This window comes from Chenopodium album, chromosome 25 (assembly GCF_948465745.1).
Source record: "Chenopodium album chromosome 25, dcCheAlbu1.1, whole genome shotgun sequence".
NCBI classification, from domain to species: domain Eukaryota; kingdom Viridiplantae; phylum Streptophyta; class Magnoliopsida; order Caryophyllales; family Amaranthaceae; genus Chenopodium; species Chenopodium album.
Window position 1 is genome coordinate 16,153,889 of NC_137858.1, and position 25,222 is coordinate 16,179,110.

Sequence of the window (25,222 nt, forward strand, 5' to 3'; positions counted from 1 at the left end):
ACTTAGAAAAACCGGTCATCAACAGGTAATGGATTTGTTGGAGAAGGAGGGTATAAAGGTTGAATTTTTGAGAAATAAAATGAAGGTTGGATTTTTGTAAGGAAAAAGTGCATAGGTAGGAATTTTCTTTTTCATTTTTCCTATTTTTTTTGATCCATTTTCATTTTAGCGTTTAATACTTATATTTTTATACGCATGAAGCTATTATACTTATGTTACATATATATATATATACATATATATATATATATTCATTTTACTATACGTTCAATATATATATTGGGTAGCTGAGTACCCAATCAATTTAGGGTCCAAATAATTGGAACTGGAGCCAGAACCGGTTGCACCTAGTCCCTTAATTTATTACCCGAAATTGGAACCATCACCAATTTCGATTTTGCCAATTTCGGTTCCGGATCCGCCAGTTCCTAACCAGTTCTGGTTTCAATTCCGCGTACTCGGAATTTTTGCTCACCCCTATACACTGTCACTGTACACTCGGATATATTGAACACCTTTGCGAAAAATCTAATGAGGACATTTTGGGAAAATATTTTTTTTGACAACGATTTTGGGAAAATATAAGATATCATAATTTCCGCAAAATTCTAAAACAATCTTAGCAGTTGCGATAAAATTTGGTATGATAAAAGCTTTTTACCCACTCCATGTCAAGCTAATCCTAGTAAAACAAAATTTATCCAATTCTTCAAATTTGATAAATATATATTAGTCAAAAAAAAAATGATAAATATATACAAGAAGCACCATTCATAAATCATCATTGTCGTTTTACATTCCTTCACATTCAAGGGTTTTTCCTAATTCTTCTCTGGTGAGTTTTACCCTTTCTTCTTCATCAATCTTCCCCAATTCCTCTCTCTTTAATTTTCCTGCTCATTCCAATCTTTTCTTTTTTAAATTGCTGTGATTAAAGGGGTTATATATTTTTCAATTTTGCTACTGAATTTTTATCATGGGTATGTAATTATATTGATTAGTTTCTATATACAAATTATGTTCTTTGATTGTTTTTTTTTTTTTTTATGAATTTAGATGCTTCCATTGATTAGAAATCTGGGTTGAATTGGGGTTTTTGATCGTTTTGTGATCACAGTGAATTAGGGTTTTTCGTTTGATTGTGTAATTTTGTGGGTTTAGTTAATAGAATTTAATTAACTAAACCAAAGTCTCTTTAATGTTTTCTTTTAGTGATGATCTATGAAGTTTTTTTTCTCTTTAATGTTTTCTTCCAAACCAAAGTCTTCCTTGTGGGAGAACTTTATAGCCTTTTGATGATAGCAATGCAATTAATTGTTGAAAATTATGAGTAAGATTTTCAATTTTTTTGAAGGGTTTTAACCAATTTTGGGTTTTTAATTGTTTTTTAGTTAGATTATTTTCTCTCCTTCTTTTCCACAAAATTCTACCTACTTTGCTTATCTAGTCGTTTGATAAAGTATTTATGTTAAAGGAACAGAGAAAATTGTATAAATTCTTACTTTTGATGATAATGGGTGAATAATTTACATGGGTTTAGTTATGATGAGTTTGATTGACTAATTATAGAATGTGATATGTTTTTGTTTTGCATTGATTGATATTTTTAGTTAGGCTCTTGTATTTAAGGTCAGATTATATCTTTTTGCAGATATACAAATTGATAGAATGGGTGGAAGCTCAATTGAGGATGATTGGGACTTTCCTTCCCTATCGAATGGGGCTCGAACTATTGTTTTGGTTGGACGTACCGGTAATGGAAAGAGTGCAACTGGAAATAGCATCCTGGGAAGAAAGGCTTATAAATCTAGAGCCAGCTCATCTGGTGTTACAAGCACCTCTGAACTTCAATCTACCATGCTAAAAGATGGACAAGTTATCAATGTAATTGACACACCTGGTATGTGATGTCAAATATGTGTGTGTGTGTGTGTTTTTTTTTAAATATTATGTTATTTATAATTTTTACTTGTTGGTTGTCAAGAGGTTTTATATATGCAATTTTGTCAATTGAGCAGAGAACATATAAATCTTGCGCATCTGAAATTCAAAAATACTTGTATAATTCATGCATAGGTACCAATGAGTGCCAATAAATTAAATTCAAGATGTTTAGCATTTATTATTTAGACTGGAGAACATATTTTTGCTCTATAAAATATGCATAAGCTCCTTTCTTTTTCTTAGTAAAGAGTGAAATATTTAGTATATTAAATCACTTATGTTCCTTGGAGCTTTTGTTCATTATATTTTATTTACTTTATACTTATGATATTTTAAAACAAGTTGTCTATGCACTTGTTCTAAATATGATGCTCGTGTGGAATTGTAGGGCTCTTTGACTTTTCTGTTGGACCTGAATTTATCGGCAAAGAGATCGTTAAATGTATTGAGTTGGCTAAGGATGGTATACATGCTATACTTGTCGTGTTCTCTGTGAGAACACGTTTCTCTAGAGAAGAGGAAGCGGCGTTGCAAAGCTTGCAAACATTCTTTGGCCCCAAAATTACTGACTACATGATAGTAGTGTTTACGGGAGGTGATGAGCTTGAAGATGATGATGAAACTCTGGAGCAATATTTGGGTCGTGAGTGTCCAGAGCCTTTGAAGGTAATTTGGCATATGTGCTTTTGCTTGATGTAATAATTATCTTTGTCCAGTTCTTCAGACTTGTCACATTGCTAGTTCCAATTTTACTTTATATTATAGTCTCAGTCACTATTATTTCCTGTTGGAGGGAGTATAAATACAGATGTTTACCTAAATTTATTAGATTTTGTACGGAAGTTATTTCTATAATTTTGTATTCTATTCATACCAGTAAAGAAGGTGAACTTAAATAGAAGCTAGAGCCCTAGAAATAAACTTTCCACTCTTTAAAAATTAAAACTTTCACTGTTTTATCGGTTGATTTAGTACATGTATAAAGTCTGTAAACATGCAATCTTTTACTTGTTCCTTGCATGCATAAATTTTGTAAATGTGAATGTTAGATGATTGAATGTGATTTTCCTCTGAATTTTACATGATGTCATGCATGTGTAAAGTTAACGTCTTCTTTAGATATTGGATTGTATGGATTTCACAAAAAAAAAGCTTATCAATCAAACCTATTATTATTCTTGGTCTAAGGGCGTTTTTCTCAGTAATCTGATTCAAGGTTGGTATAACTTACTTTGAAGTAGCTGTCACATGCCTACATTTATAGAAGAGAGCTTGGGGATTATGCAGTAACTTTAATCCCCTTTTTTTTGTTGCTCTCTATGATAGACGTACTGAGGCAGTCACTCGTTTAATCTCACAAGTCACAACACTCCTTTTTTGTCATCTCGAACAAGGAACAGGGTTAATTAGATTACTTGGTTTAGGGTTTACAGCTTGTCGGAAATGGCTTTCCTTCTAGTTAGCTGGATAGTGTATGGGACTCCTACAATAGATAATGTTTTGGAAAATCTACAAGTGTTTTTTTTTTTTTTTTTTTTTTTTGCTTCATAATGAGCTATGTCCACATTATTTATCTTTGAATCTTCAAAGTTCCAACTGATCTTAGAGTCACTGCAGTAGTCAGGTCAGCTAGGTGGCTCGGGTGAGAAGGTGAATTTAGATAAGTTACCTTTTTCTTGTAGTTTTTGTTTTACCACTGTCATGGTCAGGTTGGCTAGGTGGTTCTTTAGAGCCTGAACTAGATTCGCTAATTTATCTTGCAAATACTTTCTCTCTCTCCCCCTTTTTTTTAATTTTTTAATTTTTTTTAAGAAATTAATATTAATTATGGAAGCTAAGCTAAAGTGACGCTTTGTAGTTAAGTTATATGTTTTACAGATCTACACTTTAAGTCATCCTTGAGGCAATCTAGTATTAACAGATGGTTGAGGGTAGTATTCTGAAATTATATTTTTACCTTTTTTTTAGCCACAAATGGCTCTTATTCTCTCAAGTGGTCATGGTGCTAGGTGAAATTTGCCTGGTGTTACATAATAAAGTCTGCTTGATTTACAGAACGTTCACATTGATTCTAATACTTCATTTTATATTTGCAGAAAATTCTTGATGTTTCTAAGAATCGCTGTGTTCTTTTTGATAACAAAACGAAAGATATTGCGAAGAAGGAGCAACAAGTGCAGAGGCTTCTTCAACTAGTTGACAAGGTCTCAGAAGCAAATGGAGGGAGACCTTACACAGATGAGTTGTTTAAGGAACTGAAGGTGAGGATTTTTATGCTTATTATGTTATCTCTTTTCTGTTGTAGTCATGATAACCTTTTAACTGTTGCACCTCATTTTACAGGAAGGAGCAATGAAACTTCGTCGCCAAGAAAAAGATGTTGACTCTTTACAAGGTTATGATAAAGTAGAGATATCTGCATTGAAGGAGCAGATGCATAAAACATATGAGGAACAACTCAAGCGGATAACTGAAATGGTTTGGTCTTCTTTCCTGTTTGGCATTTGAGTTGACAATTAATTTTTTATACTTGGTTGATGTCCGAGATCAGTTGTTATTGATTGCTTATGTTTTGAATTCCAGTTTTTAGTAATATATATATTATAAATATGTGACCAAAGTTTATTTAGTAGAAAATGTCCTATAATAGGATTAGGTATGACTTTATCTAATACGTAGTACAATCTTGATGTCAAGATTGAATTTCTTTTTCTTTAAACCTGCCACATATCCCCTTGTCACAGTTTTAAGGCATGGAATAGAGAAGGTAAACAGACAAATAACTTAAAATTACTTGACACTGATAAAAGAGAAGAATTGGGTTATTAAGGTTGTTTTCAAAATGTGTGAAGATTGAAGAGTGTATGTTGCAAGTCTAAAAAAAAGAACAAGAAATATGAAGTATCTAATGGTGTTGAAAACTTTGCTGCTGTCCTATATATGCACCCTACCTCTGTAAGCTGAGTATGTACAGACATACAGTGAATATAGATTATCTCAGCCTTCTACGAGAATTATTGCTCTGTGACTACCTTGGCATCAACTGTGCCAGGGGGGGGTGAGGGGGTTTGGTGTCAAAGACGTGTTTCTAAGCTTTGAATATTTGACTATCTCATAGGAATATAGTAATTACCTTGATGGAAGCTTCAAGGTATTTGTGATTTCAGTATCTTATCTGCGCTTGAAGCTTTGTTTATCCTAACATCTTATCTGGGCCAGCCAATTAGATGATGAGTTTTCTGGCAGGGTTGAGACTTGAGACGTAACAGTGCTTTGAATATTGTGAATTTCAGTTCCACATTGATTAACATCTTTTCGTATCAAGTTTGTACCTGATAAGTTTATTTATTTGGAGTTGGAGAGTCACTCTTCCCTCTTTGATTATATTTATTATACGAAGTATTATTTATTTTAATTTATAAAGAACTGTCGAGTGTTGATTGGATGTATGACAGTTGTAGGCTTGTAGCAATTGATTGATGGTTGATTTAATTTAGAATAATATTAACCAGGGTCATTGATTTTGAAGATGAATCTCTTGAAGTCTCATTTGCTCAAATTCCCACCCATATCCTTGTTTCTACACGAGATAACTATAAAATTATGTTTTTTTTCTTTTTTTTTTCTTGTGTAGGTTGAAATGAAGCTGAAAGAGACTACTCAAAGACTGGAACAACAGTTGGCCCAGGAGCATGCTGCTAGGGTGCAGGCTGAAAAGTCGGCCCTTGCTGCGCAGGCAAAATCAAATGATGAGATTCGAAAGCTTCGGGAGAACTTAGAGAGGGCAAAGCAGGAAACTGAGGAGCTCCGGAAGCAGGCTGCTAATGGCAAGTGTGCCATTCTTTAATATGGCTTCTGACCATACGTTATTAATCTATTTTGAGGCAGATAAAACTCCATTCTAAGTATTTTGGATTGTGGCATGTGTATATATATATTTTCTTGTCATGGTTGATGGATCAAGTATTGCAAATATTTCGTATCAAGCGAATGAAGTGTTTTTCCCCCCCTTTAATGTGCTGTTTTATTTTCTGCACATCATCTTTTATATATTGGGGTAATGTTCGGGTCAAAAAAATATATTGGGGTAATGTTCGCTCACATCAAAATCTGAATCTAATTCATATGAAGCTCACAAAATAAACAGAAGGATTTTGTAAGAGGTTGTCAATTTGTCGTCAAGTTAAACAAATATTGTACATTCATAGAGGCACATCTAGAATTAACAGAAAATTCAGGCAGAGGTGAATACAGTACAGAAAGTTTAGAAAGGAATACATCCCAATGGCAAAAAGCAAAAGGATGATGTATTAGGATTTTGCACCAAGTATGGGACCAAGATAACTAATTATGTTCAGTAATTTTTATTTTAATTGCTATTCTAGGTTATCTAAATCGCCTTTTTAAATTTATAAATATCTTTTAAGGCCGTATTATGTCTTATAATAAGTTATTGTAGTTTATCTCATTTAAGATGAGATTTGATTACCTATTCACAAATTATGTTCCGAAATCATGGAAAGGGGCATTTATACTGATGTACGAGTTGCTTATGTGATTCGGCACAAATGAACAAGCATCATCGCCAATAATATGCCAAAAGTACAGGCTTTTATCAACTGTTCAAATTCTACTCTTGTTTCTTCTCAATCTGAGCCATGAGAAGATTGGAGGTAGTTTCTGTTACGAACTTTCATATCCAAGAAGAAGCCAATGAGGGTTTCTTCCATTTTCTTTTGACATGTGCTTAGACTAAAGTGATTAGGGCAATCTTAGCTCTTAAGGTGAAATAAGTGAATAGATACCACATGGTATGAATGTTGCCTAAAATACAAACGACGCGCTTTTGATCTTTTTAATAAGTGATGATAATGAAAATTTATCTTCATATATATCAATATATGTATTAAATTGTCTATTTGTTATCACCACTCAATACCATTGCGGTAAAAGTTGGTAATGAACATTTTAAAATAAAGTATTAAGGGATGGTTTCAAAAAAAAAAAAGTATTAAGGGATAGATTTGTAATTATGCATCACCACAATTTACAGATCTTACTATAAGAACTTCACCGTTACTAACATTTATTGACACCTACCAAAAATGCGTACTATTTGAGTTTCAACATGGCTTTCTATTTCTCAAGTCCCCCTCCTTTTTTTTGTTACATAATTTCAACATGGATGTCAATTTCTCAAGTCCCCTTCCCATACATAAACCTACACCAAATTCTTTATTGAAACACTAAGGGTCTGTTCACATTTACTTAATTTCAGTTCAGTTCAGCTCCAATCAGTTCAGTTCAATTCAGTTCAGTTCAGTTCAGCTCTTAATTTCCCTCTCACATAAAATATTCATTTCAGTTCAGTTCAGTTCAGTTCCAATCAGTTCAGTTCAGCTCCAATCAGTTCAGTTCAGTTCATCTCAGTTCAGTAAATATGAACATGCCCTAAGACGTGAGAAAGATAATTGACATGCCAACAGTTTTCTTTTTGCTACATAAACAAATAAGCCATGGGGTCCACATGCTTTATTAATTAAGGCAATGATATTACACGAGATAGTGACGCAATATGTCTAATGATAGAAAGCATCTTCAATTACTTAAAGTTTTACATCAAAAGCAAGTTGTTTAGTAATTGCTCAAGTTGTGAAAAAAACAAAAATAAAAAAAAAATAGTAATTGCTCAAGTTTTAACAAAAGTATTTCCTCCCCCACACCAAAAAAAAAAAGCCCTTTACAAAAGTAGCTCTTCAACTCTGTATTGATTGGGTAACAACTTACCAACAAGTGCTTATTTCAGCTGTTAAGGGATTTGTTCTTAGCTTAATCAAGGTTTTGGGTTCGAGATATGAGATCGAACACATCAACACTAGTTGGAAGAGCTTTCTTTTCAATTGAGACCTAATTCAGACTTTAGAGTCTAGTAGGCTCTAAATTGTCGAATATGCTTACATTAAAAAAAATGGGTAATAATTTGACATGACCGAAAATTGAGAAAACTTCGTTTAACATTATAGTGTTTGCATTAATAGAAATAAAATGTTTATAGTTATAACCACAAATAATAAAACGTACAATTTTATCACTAGGACCATGAAAGACCCTTATATAAATTACAACGTTAAAATCCAACCTAAATATGTACAAATAAAAGTTGTAAAAGTAGTAGGCTCCTCTTTTATCGGCCTTTACCAAATTTAATTTAATTTCCATACATACCTTCTTCCCTCAATATACTACTACCTTCATGAAAGGGAATACTAACATCGGAACTATATATGAGAGTATGAGACCACTTAAAAAGAAAATCGAGTCCTTCTCAACGACTGAACGACACATACACACTACACCACAACTCCTCCAAATTTAAGGAGATTAGGAGAAAATAACACCAACCTCCTTATTCAACCAACATGTAAGAGCATTTTCTTAAAAAATAGTATATACATAAATTATAATTTTCTCATATTGAATTTATTATGTGGTGTATATATATACATATATATGTATATATAGGGGCGAAGCCAGGAATAAAAATTTAATTAAGAGGGCCAAGACTCGATGAAGTGAACAAAAAAAAATGAAAATAAAAAAGCGCTTAAGTGGGGAGACTACAAAATACACATATCACCTGTTGGGCCACGGGGGGCCGGGCCTCCACCAGCCCCCCGTGGCTCCGCCCCTATATATATATCAAATGAGAATGAAGTTCCTTAAAATAAGAAGGATGAGAAGGGTTTTATATGCATAATATTTGTACTAAATTTGCATATATTTTTCGACTTAAATTCAATGTGCATAGATTTTAAACAAAATGTGCATTATTTTACTTCTAAATGTGCAAATTGTTTACTCCTCTTATCCATTTACCTAATAATAACAGAGATTTAGGCAGAGAGAGCATGACACCGCCAATTCCAAGTTATTCTTTAGATTTAATTTAAGGAAAAATTTGATAATTACCATCATCTATAGTAGGCAAAATTGGAATTACCACCTCAATTTTTTTTTTATTTTGTATAAAAATTACCACTAGTTTTTACCAAAATTTTTTAAACTCCCACCTGTTTGACGAATGACGTCATCATGGATCTCAATTTCATGTTTTCCCTCTTTTTTCCCCTCTCTCATCCCTCGAATTACCCTGTTTTCCTTGCCCAAATTGCATGATTTAATTGTATTTTCGTCCCAATTACTTGTTTAATTGTCCAATTTTCATTTCATAGACCCTAATTTTTCAATTTTAGCAAAGCCCCCAAATTGATTACCCCCAAACCCTAATTACACTATTCAATTTCAAGTCGAAATAGGTAAGATTGCAGAAATGTAAACCTAATTTGAGTAATTGAAATTGAATTTCAAAGAAGAATTCGAAAAAAGGGAGAAGGAAGGCAAGGAAACAGGGGAATTTGAGGGAGGAGAGAGGAAAAGAGAGGGAAAGAGAGGGAAAACGCGAATTTGGGCCCCATGATGACGTCATTTTCCAAACAGGTGGAAGTTCAAAAAGTTTTGGAAAAACTAGGTGGTAATTTTTTTTTTTAAAAAAAAAACTTGAGGTGGTAATTCCAATTTTGCCTACTATAGATGGTGGTAATTATCAAATTTCCTGTAATTTAATTGCTTAGTTTTTTTATTCATTCACACACCTAAATACACCCCGCTTCTCTTTCTCCCTCATCCTCTATTTCCATTAAAGAGTTCTAACTAACATTCATTGGCTTTGTCGAGAGCTTCCAAATGAAAATCTATGATCTAAAATGGTGAAGATGGAGCTTCTAAAATGGAGCTTCTATTTAGGGAGGGAGGAAATACTTCTGTTCACATAGATTATGGTTTGGAAACCGTTATACTTAACTAATATGTATAGGGGTGAGTTAAAAAAAATCAGGGTAACAACCGCTGAACTACAAAGATTATCAATTTTGAATTCAAAATCTAAACTAGTGGGACTTGCTTGTTTTGAAAATTTCGAAATTAATTTAATTAACCTAGCCAATACCCGATTCATGGAAAAGACTAATGGAAAGATAATCTCGTTTAAGGTATACAATTTATATTATTTACAAATTATTCTATGTTACGAGTAATATAATAAGTTTTCTTATTCTTTTCAGATTAGTTAAGTTACGTTGTTGAGAGAAGACGTACATAATCACTTCACCTTATAAAAAAAAAAGAGTATATTTTATATATACAATTTTGGTCAGCAAATGAATGAATGAATAATAATTAAATCAATTATTGCTCCACAATTACAATTTCTGTTTTATCTCCATTTACCATTAAATTCAAAGGGACCATGAAAAGGGTAAAATAGTAATTTCCTTCAAAAAAAAGCAAAAAATACTAAAAATAGTAAGAATTCCACCTGCAAAGCACTCTACCTCAGGTCCTTAACTTGCACGTCACCTTGCATGCATTTAGGAAAAAGAATCCCATTCCCCCATCCCTATTTTCCTTCATTCAACGACGTCGTTTTCTTTTAGGGTTGAACATTTTTATACTACCTTCTCTTTCATTTCATTCATCTCCTTGAAATTTGAGCTCTTTTTTTTTTCTTTTAACTCTCACTTCTTCAATAAATAATCAGTCTTATTTTAATTTTCATTTCCCAAGGTTTGTTTTTTTTAAATTTTTTTTTTATATTATTTACAATTAAAAAGTTTACAATTAAAAAGAAGGTGATTTTCTAGTTTTGTAGATTTGTTTAGAAATTATGTATGTATATAAAATATATAAAAATATCCATTTTCTTGATAATTTCAATTTTGATTACTTCTTCTAAAAATAGTAGCTAAAATGTCTATTATTAGATCTAATCTTATTGTGTATATTTGTGTTATGTCAGTATTTTATGGTCATGTGTAAGTGTAATTTATGGTCATGTGTAAGTGTAAGTGTGTAACTACTATTAATATATGCATGATGAGATTGATCTTATTTATTAGGTTACACATATTATATATACTCATATGATGAGCTCTTTATACACAAATTATTTATTTTCATTTTTTAGGGGGTTTTTAAATATTATCAATTATGAAACAGATCTAGTAGTTTTTAAACTAACCCGTATTATTTGAAAAAATTCATGTTATAATTCGTTGATTTGGATCGCTTTTTGTATGAGGAAAAAAAATAGTTTTGTACATCATTTTTACAATTAAATTGAGTATGTAATAAGAATGAGTGTTTATACTATAAACATATGAAGATTTAAACTCAATTTTAAAATTTTGTTTATACTAAGTTTTTTTTTATTTATTTATTTTTAAATTTTTTTTTAATTATTTTTAAAGATTATAAATAGTGAAGAATTTTATCAATACTAAGAAAAGATCGAGTTTCTACTGCTTTTGATTATGCTGAAAATATTTTTATTTTTAGAGTTTTATGAATTTAAAATAAGTACAATAATCACGACTTTCCTAGGATTTGAACTCCATCAACTCCAACTTAGATTGTTTGTTTGTGAACTATGTTACGAAATTACTATAATTACTGAGAACATAATGTTGAATTTAAGTGCGTGCAGGAGAAAGAAGAATAATCAGAAATGGGGAGAGGGAAGATAGAGATAAAGAGGATAGAGAACACGACGAATCGACAGGTGACATTTTGCAAGAGAAGGAATGGATTATTGAAGAAAGCTTATGAGTTATCTGTCCTCTGTGATGCTGAAATTGCCCTCATCGTCTTCTCTAGTCGCGGCCGAGTTTATGAGTTCTCTAACAACAAGTATAGTACAAACACAATCACTCATTTTCTTGCCCTTTTTACTTTGTTTTAGAACTTCTGTTTTGTTTTGTTAAGAATTATTGTTACAAAAGATGGGTTATTGGGTTAATTTTAAGTCTTTGGTCATTAGGGTTTAACATCAATGTGATTATTGATAAAATTTTGTAGAAATTATTTAATTGTTCTTCCCTCAGATGAACTTAATAAAGGTCAAAATATGGTTTCTTCCGTTTTTAGTTGTTAGTTTCACTAATTTGACAAAATATAAGGTGGAGTAATTTTTCCTTTTTTATGGAAGTGTCATATTAATCTTTGAAGCCAACGAAATGCCTTCATAACTAACAAATTAATTATTTGTTATACTTCAAAACTTGTTTAAGCTTTTTAATTGTACAAAAATTAATCATTGTTATTAGTGTTAGATTTGTTAGTTATCTCGATTAAGGATCTTATTGTATACGAATAGCCTACAACAATGTTAACAACTTAGCAATATACTCCTGCTATTTTTAAGTGTCACTTTTATTTTATTTTTTTAATTTTTAAATAACTATTTACATAATCACCTTAACTATTTTGGTAAGCTTAAAATGAAGGTATGATATTCGAATTTATTTCTAGCTAATCTATAGTTTAACTCATCCACTTTAGCTTCTACTTCATCTATGTCATATACTTTTTTTTTTTTAAAGATCTATACGTCATATAGTGTCATACACTCATACTACTTCATAGTTTAAATGCTTTATTTTGTGGAAAATGTTTGTAAAGGATATAAACTTTATAAATGAGAAGAAATGAAGCTGAACTGTTTGTAAAAATACGTGGGAATATTTAGTAAGGTTGTTCACTAATTCATCGATCTGAATTCTAGGACCAAGCTTGACCTTAACTGAGACATTAGAAATGTTTACTTAAGCTTTAGGATAATCAATTATTGAACTCCTAAGCTTCTAATTCAGAATGATATTAATTAATTAATTAACCCATGTATATATATCAAGAAATTATTTTAGAATTACTCCCTGTAATGTGTGTTAGAATAATCGTGATACTTGTTTGGGCACATGATTCCAAAAGACCTAGGGTAATGTAAAAGTTCATGAAGTATTAAAGTTTTATTATATACTCGTAAAGTTGATGGGGGTAGACATCATAGCACAAAAGATACTAATCGTTAAAGTTGTAATTCAGTTTGATGGTTGAATTTATTGAAGTCATCCGGTGTTTGAGGTATTTGAGGTATGACTGAAAGTGAATGCCAAAAACTATAATCAAGAGTTAGAAAGTTTGAACAAATTCATATTGTACATTGTAAACAAAACTATTACATAGCCATATACAACATGACAATTCAAGTAAAAAAGAAATGAATAAAAGTGACTATGCATAAGTGAAGTGAAGTGACAACCAAATTTCACCAAAACTGAATTGACCATATAATATATATACGTCGTACCAAGTATTTATTTGATGCAATGATTTTGGGTTTAATATTTTTAGCTTCTATTTATGTGCTAAGTAGAAGTAGCTTAGCTAACTATTCTTCCTGATATTTGGGTTTGGTAGACATGCATGCCATATATAATTTGCTTCTTTCAGTGGATCTACAATATTATTACTTATTTGTTGCTTGGTTTTAAGGTTTTTGCCTTGGATATTTTTCTTTCTTCTTTTAGCTTAACAAATCATAATAATTATTATTACTGTTGCTCCTCACTTGTTATTTGTTGTGCTTTTTTCACTAACTACTACTTGTCTTTATTGAGGTGATAAACAAATATATATTACAAAATACCCTTAACCAAAATAATCTTTATTTTGAAATTAACCATTTCCTTTACTCTATTTTTTTTAATTAAAGATTACCTTATAGGGGTTATAATTTGATTAAGAACCTAATTAACTAAGGAGACTCTACTTTTGATTTAAAACATCTAGAAAAATATATCTTCCAGATTGGAACAAGTATAAAACAAAGTATAAGTTGAATGGTTGTTATTTTAGAGTTTTATATATTTATTTCTTTATTTTACAGCTTCTTGATTGAAAAATATCTTTTCAAAGAGTATGGAAGAAAAGTTCCATGAAGCACTTTGTTATCCTATATTCTTAAAAGGCCTTGGGCTTTTTAGTTCAGTTCGGTGCAACTTATTAGATTTTTCTACTTTAATTCAGTTTAGCTCAAAGAACAAGGCCTAAGTTTTATCTGCCTATCTCCAATATACAACCTAGATCTAACAAGACTCTATATCCCTACCATATACAAGTAACTATCATTGTTTATACTACCTTTTATAATCCATTTTTTGCGAGAAACTACCACGAAAACGAAATGTTGTAATTAACTACCTTATAAAACACAAATTGTTGTAATTGACTACCACCTATCGGAAAGTCAAGTTTGACTTTATTTTCCCGGCGTTGACGTAGTCACGTGCGGCTCACGTGACCCTTAATGACAAACTTTCCCCCTTTTTCCCCAAATTCTCCCTCCTGTTCCTTCGAAAACACCTCATTTCATCCCCAAATCCCTAATTTCAATTCGAAGCTCCATTGTTCTTCATAATTTCCTCTTCGAATTGGGTAATTAAACCAGAATTCATTGCGAGGGTTAGGGATGTCAGTGGGGCGGGTCAAGTAGGAGATCCGCCCCATCCCCGCCCCACTGGGGCGGGGATGGGTCTCGGTTTGGCGGGTGGTGGGGCGGGGATGGGGATAAAAACCATACCCGCCATGGGTGATGGGGCGGGGGTGGATTTTAAGTTGTACCCGCCCCATCCCCACCTCATACCCACATCTATATACTTCTATGCTATTTTATAAAATAATTACATGAATTAAATATTAATTATAATACTTTGTACTACACTTACATTATAAACAAAAATGTGTGTAATATTAAGAATGTTTTGTTTTTATATTATAATCCGTATTAATTATGTAGGATCATGTATTTGAGAGACGGAGATTAGGTGGGTCTTGGATGGGGATTAGGCGGGTATTTGGTGGGGATTAGGTGGGGATGGATATCCAAATTGGGGGTGGGGCGGGGATGGTTTTTGAGTTTTACCCGCCGGGACGGGGATGGGAATGAATATTAGACCCGCTGCGGGGATGGAGATGAACATATTAGGTGGGGATGGGGATGGGAAGACCAACATCCGCCCCGCCCTGCCCCATTGACATCCCTAGCGAGGGTGATATCGTGGACGCGTGATAATCCCGGAAGGAAGTTTGAAGCTTGTACGTTTTATAATCCCGAAACTAATCAAAGGGGTTTCAAATACTTTCGTTGGGTGGATGAAGGAATAATTGACTGGCAATGGGATATTACTAATCAAATCATTTAAGAAAAGCATATTCTTAAGGGTGAGGTTGCTGTATTGAGGAACAGAGTATGCTGCCTTGAAGGTAAGAAGAAGAGGATAATGGATGAAGCAGAGTACATGAAACTGAAGTTGAAGAAGAAGAACAGTAGGTTTTCGAAGGAACAGGAGGGAGAATTTGGGGAAAAAAGGGGAAAATTTTGTCCTTAAAGGGTCACGTGAGCCGCACGTGACTAGGTCAACGCCGGGAAAATAAAGTCAAACTTGACTTTCCGATAGGTGGTAGTCAATTACAACAATTTGTGTTTTATAAGGTAGTTAATTACAACATTTCGTTTTCGTGGTAGTTTCTCGCAAAAAATGGATTATAAAAGATAGTTTTTTTACAAAATATCCTTAAAAAATTGATATTTTAAAAATACATATTAACCTAAATCTAACAAGACTCTACATCGATGTATACATTTGATGCCTAAGCAATTAAATGTATGTCTTATTGTCGTCGAATAATTATACCTACATTGGCTTGTTAATAGTAAGTGAGTAGAAAAATAAATGCATGAGTATGACTAACTTTGGTACATATATATAAATGTGTACGGATTGATGGTAAATTGTAAGAAATGTAGTAGAGACTTGAGATGTTCATATGGAATTTAAACCCTTCATCTAATTTCTTTCCTCTAACTGTTTCATGTCATTCTGAAATCGCGATTAGCATAAGGTCGACAATAGAGAAATACAAGAAGGCAAATTCAGATGGCACAAACACTGTTACAGAGATTAATGCTCAAGTAAGCTTAATTACCTTAGTTTTTTTCAGATCTTTTCCACCTGTTCTGAATCATTATCATTGTTGACAAAATTTAGTGTAATCTAATTCTAGCTTACAAATTCAAAAACAATTGTTTGTGATGGTTAGGATTCACCTATAAAGTAACTAAGTAAGACAATTAAAGAGGTGTAATAGGAATAATGGCTCCTCTAATATATTTTTAAACTCTTTTTTTTATGAAGAAACAAGACATAGGAAATTAGTAAAATAGCCAATGTTTTAAAAGCTAAGGATTTCAATATTCTACCCTATCTCATAGTTTGTCTACTTATACTACTTTGAGACACTACTCTTGCCTGATTTTAATTAGTACTTGGATAATACTTCACTTACATGTATTTTATGATAAAATCTTATATTTGGTTAGACTTTTTTAGCTAAATATGGCAATTCACGGGTACGCCTTTTGAATATTTAATATATGTAACACATATATATTAATTAAACACGTACAAGCTTTCAAAAAAAAAAAAAAAAAGTAAGAAACTTGAGACATTTATATAATCCCTCCGTGCCATAATACTTGTTACACTCACCTTTGTACATAACTTAGGTGATAAGTGCTCATAATTAAGGGTGTATGTACTACTCAGAACAATCTATAATGTGTGCATATAAATTTTATGATTAATAGTAATTGAGAATGTTGGAAAAACAATTCAAACTATTGAAATGTGTTAATTCATTTTTGTTGTATGAAGTATTACCAACACGAATCCGCAAAGTTGAGGAACCAAATACAGATGATGCAAAACTCTAACAGGTATGATACATCATTTTGCCTATGCTTTGTTGGTAGATCAGTCTTTTCTTAGGCAATGTATGTCTTAAGCTGGTCTAGCATGATCAATATGTTGTCAATTAGTTTATGGAATGATCGAAAATCCGGTGATGACATACAAGAACAAAAATGTGTAACAAACTTTAAACTTAGAAGAGTTTTGACATGGACAAAGAATTGAACGAGTTTCAATGCCACAAAATTAGAGGAGAATTTGTACTGAACTTTTCTTTAAATAAATGTTTAGTCTCGTTAAAAAACTTATACAATATACATGATCTCTATCCGGAATTAATAATCAAGAATCACAACTCGATAGTGAATTCATACCATGCTTCTCATCATGTTATGCATTATATGGTTAATTCACTAAAAATATCACTGTTGTACAGAAATCTGATGGGTGAATGCTTGAGTTCCTTGACTGTAAAGGAGTTGAAGCAAGTTGAGAATCGACTTGAAAGAGGCATCTCAAGAATCAGATCGAAAAAGGTGAAACATTATTTATGCATGATCATGAATTGGATTGAACGTTGCATCTATTACTTTCAAAGCCAAGTTTTGTTAACATTGTTTGCATTACTTTTCTATTACAGCATGAGGCGCTACTTGCTGAAATCGAATTTCGTCAGAAAAGGGTAATGCAGGAGATTACTGACTACATTACAAGCTATAATATTCAATATGTGCTTAGTAATACATATTTTTTTCCTAGTTATAAACACCTGATTCAATCATATAATCGTGTAGGAGGCAGAGCTTGAGAATGAAAACTCGATTCTACGAGCTAAGGTATGCAAAATGGCATAGCAGGGTACAATTCAGAATATGATTTTTATGAGTATAATCATAATTTGATTATTACATTAAAATACTTTTCAATTCAGATAGCTGAAGTTGAGAGGCTCCAACAGCTAAACATGATGCCAAGTGAGACTTTGGATTTTGTTAATCCTTTCGTGCCACGAGATCACTTACTTGCAGAAAACATGCTACAGAATTGTTCTGAATTTGCTAATAATTCTGAGAAGAAGCTGTTTCACCTAAGGTACATATCCTCTCATAAGTAGCTTGTTAGAGTTGTGTGAAGTATATATATACGCTAATGGTAAGTTTAAAATGTCAATAATACTGAAAGTCTTACACGTTACTAAAAAGTGTGTATCTAGTTGTAATACCTCATACGAGGTAGAACTCATAACATGATACATTAAATTGCTTACCATGTCAAATTTCAGATTTGACAGTAGTAAATTCTGATGCAGGTGAATCAAAAACCTGCAGGCAACTCAGAACAAGTTCAGACGAAAAATGGAACTTGAAGCTTCTGGCTAGCAGTTCAACGTGTTTGTTGTGGCAACAAGCATTGCTCTATCTTTATTTCTTACTTATAGGTTCTTAAATAAGAGTTAAAGAGATAACTTTCTCGTTTAAATTAGCAAACGCGATTGATAAATACTGTACCTGTTTATTTTAAGGTCCTGACAATTATTACCTCTTGTTTTCTAGAATAATAGCCAGGTTACATGTACAATTGTAAGCCAACAACATAAAAATTATATTGCAATCTTTACAATCAATCAATCAAAGCCTTAATCCCAAAAGTGGGGTCGGCTAACATGAACCAAATTTGATTATTCCGTGTAGTCATCAACATAAATCTTTCTCCTCCATCCCTTACGATCCAAAACTTCATCCTCACGTAAATCCATGCACTTCATATCCTTCCTCACTCCTTCCAACCAAGTCATCTTTGGTCTCCCTCTTCCTCGTTTAATCCCTCCATGGTCCCACTCTTCCACTCTTCGCACCGGTGCACCCTCGGGTCTCCGTCTTACATGTCCAAACCAACGCAGACGATTTTCCCTTAATTTATCTACAATGCCCGCCACACCTACTTTCTTGCGAATAACCTCATTTCTGATTCTATCTCTTAAAGTGTTTCCACACATCCACCTTAACATGCGCATTTCCGTAACCTCCATCTTTTTAATATGCTCTTTCTTAGAAGCCCAACATTCTGTACCATAGAGCAACACTGGTCTTATGGCAGTCCTGTAGAATTTTCCCTTCAACTTTAAGGGAATGCTGCGGTCGCATAACACTCCCGTGGCCGCTCTCCATTTAAGCCACCCTGACTTAATCCTGTGGGTCACGTCTTGATCAATGTCACCATTCTTCTGGATGATCGACCCTAGGTACTTAAAACATTCACTCATGGTCAAATCCTTTCCATCCAAACTCACCACTTCATTGCTTGTCCCCCTCTGAGTGCCAAAACGACATACCAAATATTCAGTCTTACTCCGACTTAGCTTAAACCCTCTAGATTCCAACCTTTGCCTCCATTGCTCCAACTTGACATTAACCCCATCCTTAGTCTCATCCACCAAAACGATATCATCTGCGAACAGCATACACCATGGAACCTCATCTTGAATTGGTCTAGTTAATTCATCTAGAACCGTTGCAAAAAGAAAAGGGCTTAATGCAGACCCTTGATGCAATCCGATTGTAATAGGGAAATCTTTTGTCAACCCTCCGCATGTCCTCACATTTGTTGACACATCCCGATACATATCCTTAACTAGGTCTACATACCTTCGTGGGATACCTTTCTTCAACATTGCCCACCAAAGTATCTCTCTTGGCACCTTGTCATATGCCTTCTCTAAATCAATAAAGACCATATGAAGATCTTTCTTCTTTACCCTATAAAACTCCATCATTTGTCTTATCAAATGGATTGCCTCCATAGTAGATCTCCCAGGCATAAAACCAAATTGGTTATCTGAAATGCTTGTGCATGCCCTCAACCTTTGTTCAATCACCCTTTCCCACAACTTCATAGTATGGCTCATAAGCTTAATTCCTCGATAGTTAGAACAATCTTGAGCGTCTCCTTTGTTTTTATAAACCGGGACCAAGGTGCTCTTCCTCCAATCTTGTGGGATCCTTGTAGCCGTCCATATCTTGTTGAAAAGGTTTGTTAACCAATCAATACCAATCTTACCCAAACACCTCCACACCTCTATCGGTACCCCATCAGGGCCAACCGCCTTCTTAGGTTTCATCTTCCTCAGTGCAATCTCCACCTCTACTCTCCTAATCCTTCGCACATACTCCATGTTGATTTCTTCATCACTCATAGAGGTATCTCCTATCACAACTCCATTACTTCCATTAAATAATTCATCGAAGTACCCCTTCCACCTGTCCTTGATGCCCTCCTCTTGCACTAGGACCATTTGGTTCTTATCTTTGACACACTTCACCATGCCAATATCCTTCCTTGCCTCTTGTCTTCTCTTTGCCATCTTATAAATGATCCTTTCTCCCTCCTTGGAATCAAGCTTTTCATAAACCTCCTGATATGCCTTTTCTTTTGCTTGGCGAACAGCTGCCTTTGCCTTACTCTTAGCCTCCTTATACGCTGCAAAGGTTTCATCACTCCTACATTTTCCTAAGGCTTGATAGCATTCCCTTTTTTGCTTAATTACTGCTTTCACCTCTTCATTCCACCACGAAGTATCTCTCTGTACCGAAGTTCTTCCCCTTACTTCCCCTAAGACCTCTTTGGCCACTCTTAGGAAACAGTTCTTCATTCGTAACCAAGTCTTGTCCGGATCCACCTCTCCATCCCAATCCGCTTCTTCAATTACCTTTTCTGTAAAAACCTTAGCTTTTGCATCCCTTAGGGTCCACCATCTTATCCTTGGTTCTTCTTGTCTAACTTTTTTCTTCGCCTTCTCTTTCAGACGAATAGTCATTACCAATAGCCGGTGTTGGGTGACCACACTCTCCCCTGGGATAACCTTACAGTTTATGCAACTTTGTCTATCTATGCTCCTTGTGAGCAGGAAGTCTATTTGAGTTGCATTTGCTCCATTCCGAAAAGTTATCAAGTGTGAATCCCTCTTCTTAAACCAAGTATTAGCCAAAATTAAATCATATGATTGGGCAAAATCCATAATAGCTTCACCACCGGCGTCCCTCTGCCCATACCCAAAGCCTCCATGGACACTCTCATAGCCATCTCGGCTCGCCCCAACGTGCCCATTTAGATCCCCTCCAATATATAACTTCTCTGAGTGGTGGACACCCTGCACCACCTCGTCTAGGTCCTCCCAAAATTGTCGTTTCTCTTCTGCATCTAAACCCACTTGGGGAGCATAAGCACTGATAACATTCACAATCTCCTTGCCACATAGCAACTTCAGCCTTATCAACCTATCGTTCTTCCGATAGACCTCGATCACCTCTTTTGCCAACCTCTCATCGAGAACCACACCAACTCCGTTCCTAGCTCCACCATTCCTTGTTCTGTGGCTCGTTTCTTGCCCAACATACCATACCTTATACCCCAAAACCAAGCCTCGAGCTCCTTCTCCTGTCCATCTTGTCTCTTGGAGGCACATGATGTTCACGCGTCGTCTTTTCATTACTTCTACCAATTCTGCTGATTTTCCCGTAAGAGACCCCACATTCCAAGAACCAATCCGCAAACTAAATTCTTTTCTCCCACGCTCCCTCCTGATCCCAACTCCAAGCCCTTGATTATTTGACACCACAATTGGGCAATATGGCGCGTCGCTTCTGGGCGACGACCTAGCAACCCTTACATACTTATCACTGCACCCGGGTCTGGGAAGTGCAGCGCGTCGCTCAGTAGGGAACGCCCCAATGGCACGCCCTTGCTCATTTGACACCACACTCGGGCAATGTGGCGCGTCGCTTCTGGGCGACGACCTAGCAACCCTTGCATACTTATCACTACACCCGGGTCTAGGAAGTGCAGCGCGTCGCTGAGTAGGGAACGCCCCCACGAAAATATCTGTTTGGCTCATGTCATGGGATGTGACGAAGTTTTATACTGGCTGTCACTGGCCTACCGTAACCCTCCTCCTTTATCCAGGCTTGGGACTGGCAGCGGGAAACCCACTGGCGGAGTTATATTGCAATCTTTACAGACTCAATTTAAATGTTCATTACTTTCTGCACTCCTCGGTGCCATAAATCTGGCTCGCCTATTGTACTTACACATAACATTAACTACAAAACCACAGACATATGTAATAAATTAGTCATTTCCAGATGTATTTGTGGTAAGGTAATTGAACTCACTATATTCTTGTCATTAGATCACAAGATTTGCAAAATCATTGAAAAGCAGAAATCAAAACAGGAAAAAAAAAATAGTCAATAAAAAAGATAATTCTAAATCAAAATCCTATGCGGAATGTAGCAGCAACTATGGAGTGAGTATGAACTAGTAGACCAACAAACTAAATGACTACCTAGGATTAAGTACACCATTGTATCACTTGAAGCATTTGGCGTCAAGAAGAGCTTCTCCCGCAAAAGGCTCATAATCTTCAATCATTTGACTAACACGTTCCTTCTGAGCCTCATCACTGATGTCCACCTTTGTCCACTCGTAGAGTTCCATGTCATAGCACTCATCAAGCACAAATTGAGGGATCTCTGGTCCACGGAAGAGCCACAAACCCTTGATCTTGTATGGGGGCTCTGATCCAATCAACAGCATCTTTCCAAATGCATACTTGCGAGCAAGATCCATTCTTTGCAAGAATCCACTAACCTTGTTCATGGTTACAAAAGAGACAGTGTTCTCATCATTGTACTTGTAGTCACAGAACCACAGAGAGTAGCCCTCTGGGTCATACATATCCCAGAATCCTGCAAAAACACGGAGATAAGTATGAGAAAGTTATCGTGCATGACAGCATTACACACTAGCATAAGTAATTGATGGGAATTGTGTTCAACAGTGTTCCAAAATACAGTACACATTAATCCAAATTACAAATTTCAAAGGATAATCTGAATACAATTGTCAGAGTATAACAAGAAATAAATACACGCCAAGACTATCAACTACGGTAAAACTCCCAACATTTGGTTAAAAGTCAACAAACAAGGCCATCCATTCAGACTTCGATTACAATATTCAAGAAATCCGTCCTTGACCCAGGAAACAAGAATAAGAGGGAAGGAAGCAAAACAGCAAATTAAGGCTCACATCAGTTTATGATGATAACTTAGCCAGCCATTCAGGGGGTGAAGGCAGAGGCAAGTTCATAACATTAGACGAGAATGCTTAAATAAATTGACAGCTTAAAATGAGAAACTGTGAAGCAGGAACAAGGTATAGATTCTATAAAAATGAACGACAGAATAAAGCAAAGGGAATTAGGGATCATCTGACAGAGTTCTTTAGTATTATGGCTACCACCTAGGGCACCTAGTCCATTCAAAGCTAAGATAAGGAGGTAATCATCACAAAAACAATACCTTTAATTGCAACTTCACGGAAATTGGATTTGGTGTTGGAGTAGAGCCTCTTCCACTCATCCAGTACCATCTTACTAGGGGGAAGAAGATCAAGTGGATTCTTTGCCTTTGGCTTGGGTGCCTCTTCCTCTTCTGCTGCAGGTGCCTCAACCTTCTTGGGTGCCTCTTTCTTTGGCTCCTCCTTGGCCTTGGGCTTTGCAGGCTGTGCTTGAGCTGGCTTCTTTGCTACAGCGGGAACAGAATCTGTTTGTTTTATATCACCCAACACCTTCTTAAAGTTGGGCTGATTAACCATAGTCCAGACATATCTTTCGACATGAGGGAATTCTGAAGTAAAGCTCTTGGTCATGATTAGCTGGAATCCATAAATCAAATTACAGGTCATGACAATATCAGCCAGGGTAACACTGTCTCCGACCAGAAAAGTGTTGGAAGCAAGATGTTTGCTCAACGCTTCAAGGGACCTCTTCAATGCAGCAATAGTAGCTTCCTCAACCTTCAAAATAACAGAAGAGTTGCATTAATTGATGCGCCTATAAATATATCTAATTATCTAGACCTCATTTGAAAAATACACTCATGTCAAACTAACCGGAGGTAGATGTACACCGAAACCAAGTCTAGGATACAACCAGCGAGCAATGTCTGCATCAATCTCAGTGGATGAAAAGTCAATCCATTGCTCAATGTGGGCCTAACAAACAAAATATATACATAATCAAATGAGTGAAATGACCATATAATATCCATGCTAAGTAGCACCACAATTGCATTTGGAAAATAAATAAACCAAATGCTAAAGTTCAATCTTACATATTCAATTAGCGAAGAGCCAAAGAGAGGATTATCAGCCTTCAGCTTTGTCACTGCAAAACACGACTTTAATTAATAAAAAAGTACAGCTAGATGAGATAAAGATCATATCAAGAGAGGCAGTAAAAACTCACCATATCTAGCTATGGCATTACTCTCAAATACAGGACCCTCGGGAGTTTCCAGAACTGGAACCTGAGAACAGGCAATTATTACCTCGAAACTTATACGAAACATTTCAAAGCAAAGAAAAATAATACCCGTTAAGATTGATAGGCTACCTTGCCGATGGGGTTCATTTTAAGAAACTCAGGCGATTTGTTGGTAACACCCATCTGAAAATCTTTGTCCACATTGACTTCCACACCACTGTATTCTGCAGCAATAAGAGCCTTGTAGGCATTCTTATTAGGAAGGAATGTATGCAAGACCTGAAAATAAGTAGAAAAAGCTTCAGTGTCAAATAAATAATCTAACATGTACAACCAAATGCCAATGCATTGGTGGTATAAATCATACGCGATAAATGGAAAATGTGAAATTGCTGATATTTATGATTAGGAACACAAATATTGACAAACTTATTACTAGTATCACCTACATAGACCAAAATTGCAAATCAAGTGTGTCAACAAAAATACCCTCTTAGAATGGCATTATCGTACTAAAGTCAACTATTGTTAGTATGATATTTAATGAAAACTTGTTGATTTTATTGTGAAAAATTATGTTATGAAATATGGGTATGATTTTTAACTTATTTACATAATTTCACTAATTTGCAATCCAAGTTTATTACGGCGATTAACTCATATCTACTCACTCATCACTTCATCAGTGCTTAGTAGAGATCAGCATTTAAGCAACTGAACAAAAACAACATCCCATGAACAATTGCAAAAGATAATACAGCAATCTCAATGAAAAATTTAATGAATTGATAGAAAAATGCAATGCAATAACAAGCAAATTTAAAGGTTAATCTCCTTAAAATAGGTGCAACCAACAAAATCAAGCAATGCCAAGTCGAAAAGTTTAGAAAATCACAACAACAACAACAAAATAATAAAAATAATAAAAAAAAATAAAAAGAACCCTCAAATCATTCAAATATAAACAACCTTAAACTTCGTATTCATCGCATATTTTTAATACATTAAAATCAATAAATCATCAACATCACTATTAGTATACAATCAGTAACATCGAATCAACAATGCGAAAGAAAATCCAGAAAAAATCAGAAAAAATTCAAGATGATTTGTAACTCAACTAAACAAAAAATCAACATTTGCAGATCCAATATCAAATCGAAAAGCAGCCAATAAACAATACTAAAAAGATCATGATGAAGCGAAATTAATTATTTTCGGCGATTAAATTCATTATTTGGACAATCAAAAGCGAAAAAAAAAAATAAAAAAAGAAAAATCTTACCAGAGACATGATGTTGGACTGAAC

General features: G+C 34.5%; 3 protein-coding genes across 3 annotated transcripts; 2 read left to right on the plus strand and 1 right to left on the minus strand.

Moving 5' to 3' along the window:
* The first annotated feature begins 681 nt into the window (after positions 1 to 681).
* LOC145614172 (immune-associated nucleotide-binding protein 9-like) lies at positions 682 to 5,959 on the plus strand. The gene is made up of 6 exons (XM_081669181.1): positions 682 to 835; positions 1,652 to 1,900; positions 2,333 to 2,610; positions 4,041 to 4,205; positions 4,288 to 4,422; positions 5,579 to 5,959. Exons 2-6 carry the CDS (start codon positions 1,669 to 1,671, stop codon positions 5,789 to 5,791), a joined length of 1,023 nt encoding a protein of 340 aa, XP_081525307.1. The 5' UTR covers positions 682 to 835; positions 1,652 to 1,668; the 3' UTR covers positions 5,792 to 5,959.
* Positions 5,960 to 11,505: 5,546 nt separating this feature from the next.
* LOC145613794 (agamous-like MADS-box protein AGL11) lies at positions 11,506 to 17,893 on the plus strand. The gene is made up of 8 exons (XM_081668846.1): positions 11,506 to 11,688; positions 15,736 to 15,811; positions 16,554 to 16,615; positions 17,026 to 17,125; positions 17,230 to 17,271; positions 17,384 to 17,425; positions 17,521 to 17,681; positions 17,872 to 17,893. Exons 1-8 carry the CDS (start codon positions 11,507 to 11,509, stop codon positions 17,891 to 17,893), a joined length of 687 nt encoding a protein of 228 aa, XP_081524972.1. The 5' UTR covers position 11,506.
* A 3,855-nt stretch (positions 17,894 to 21,748) lies between these two features.
* LOC145613305 (elongation factor 1-gamma 1-like) lies at positions 21,749 to 25,222 on the minus strand. The gene is made up of 7 exons (XM_081668387.1): positions 25,199 to 25,222; positions 24,043 to 24,192; positions 23,896 to 23,956; positions 23,762 to 23,814; positions 23,541 to 23,642; positions 22,949 to 23,444; positions 21,749 to 22,333 (listed from the first exon to the last, which is right to left on the minus strand). The coding sequence occupies exons 1-7, from the start codon at positions 25,205 to 25,207 to the stop codon at positions 21,954 to 21,956; spliced, it is 1,251 nt and encodes a 416-aa protein (XP_081524513.1). The 5' UTR covers positions 25,208 to 25,222; the 3' UTR covers positions 21,749 to 21,953.

Bases quoted from the DNA above. Each gene is read 5' to 3' on its own strand.
- LOC145613794 (XM_081668846.1), top strand. From the start codon at position 11,507: ATGGGGAGAGGGAAGATAGAGATAAAGAGGATAGAGAACACGACGAAT. The intron at 16,616-17,025 runs GTATGATACATC...ACTGTTGTACAG, and splicing joins ATGATGCAAAACTCTAACAG to AAATCTGATGGGTGAATGCT. The intron at 17,682-17,871 runs GTACATATCCTC...GTCAAATTTCAG, and splicing joins AAGAAGCTGTTTCACCTAAG to ATTTGACAGTAGTAAATTCT.
- LOC145613305 (XM_081668387.1), bottom strand. The intron at 23,957-24,042 runs GTAGCCTATCAA...GCCTGTTCTCAG, and splicing joins AAATGAACCCCATCGGCAAG to GTTCCAGTTCTGGAAACTCC. The intron at 22,334-22,948 runs GTATTGTTTTTG...GTGTTTTTGCAG, and splicing joins CCGTGAAGTTGCAATTAAAG to GATTCTGGGATATGTATGAC.
- LOC145614172 (XM_081669181.1), top strand. From the start codon at position 1,669: ATGGGTGGAAGCTCAATTGAGGATGATTGGGACTTTCCTTCCCTATCG. The intron at 1,901-2,332 runs GTATGTGATGTC...GTGGAATTGTAG, and splicing joins CAATGTAATTGACACACCTG to GGCTCTTTGACTTTTCTGTT. The intron at 4,206-4,287 runs GTGAGGATTTTT...CTCATTTTACAG, and splicing joins AGTTGTTTAAGGAACTGAAG to GAAGGAGCAATGAAACTTCG.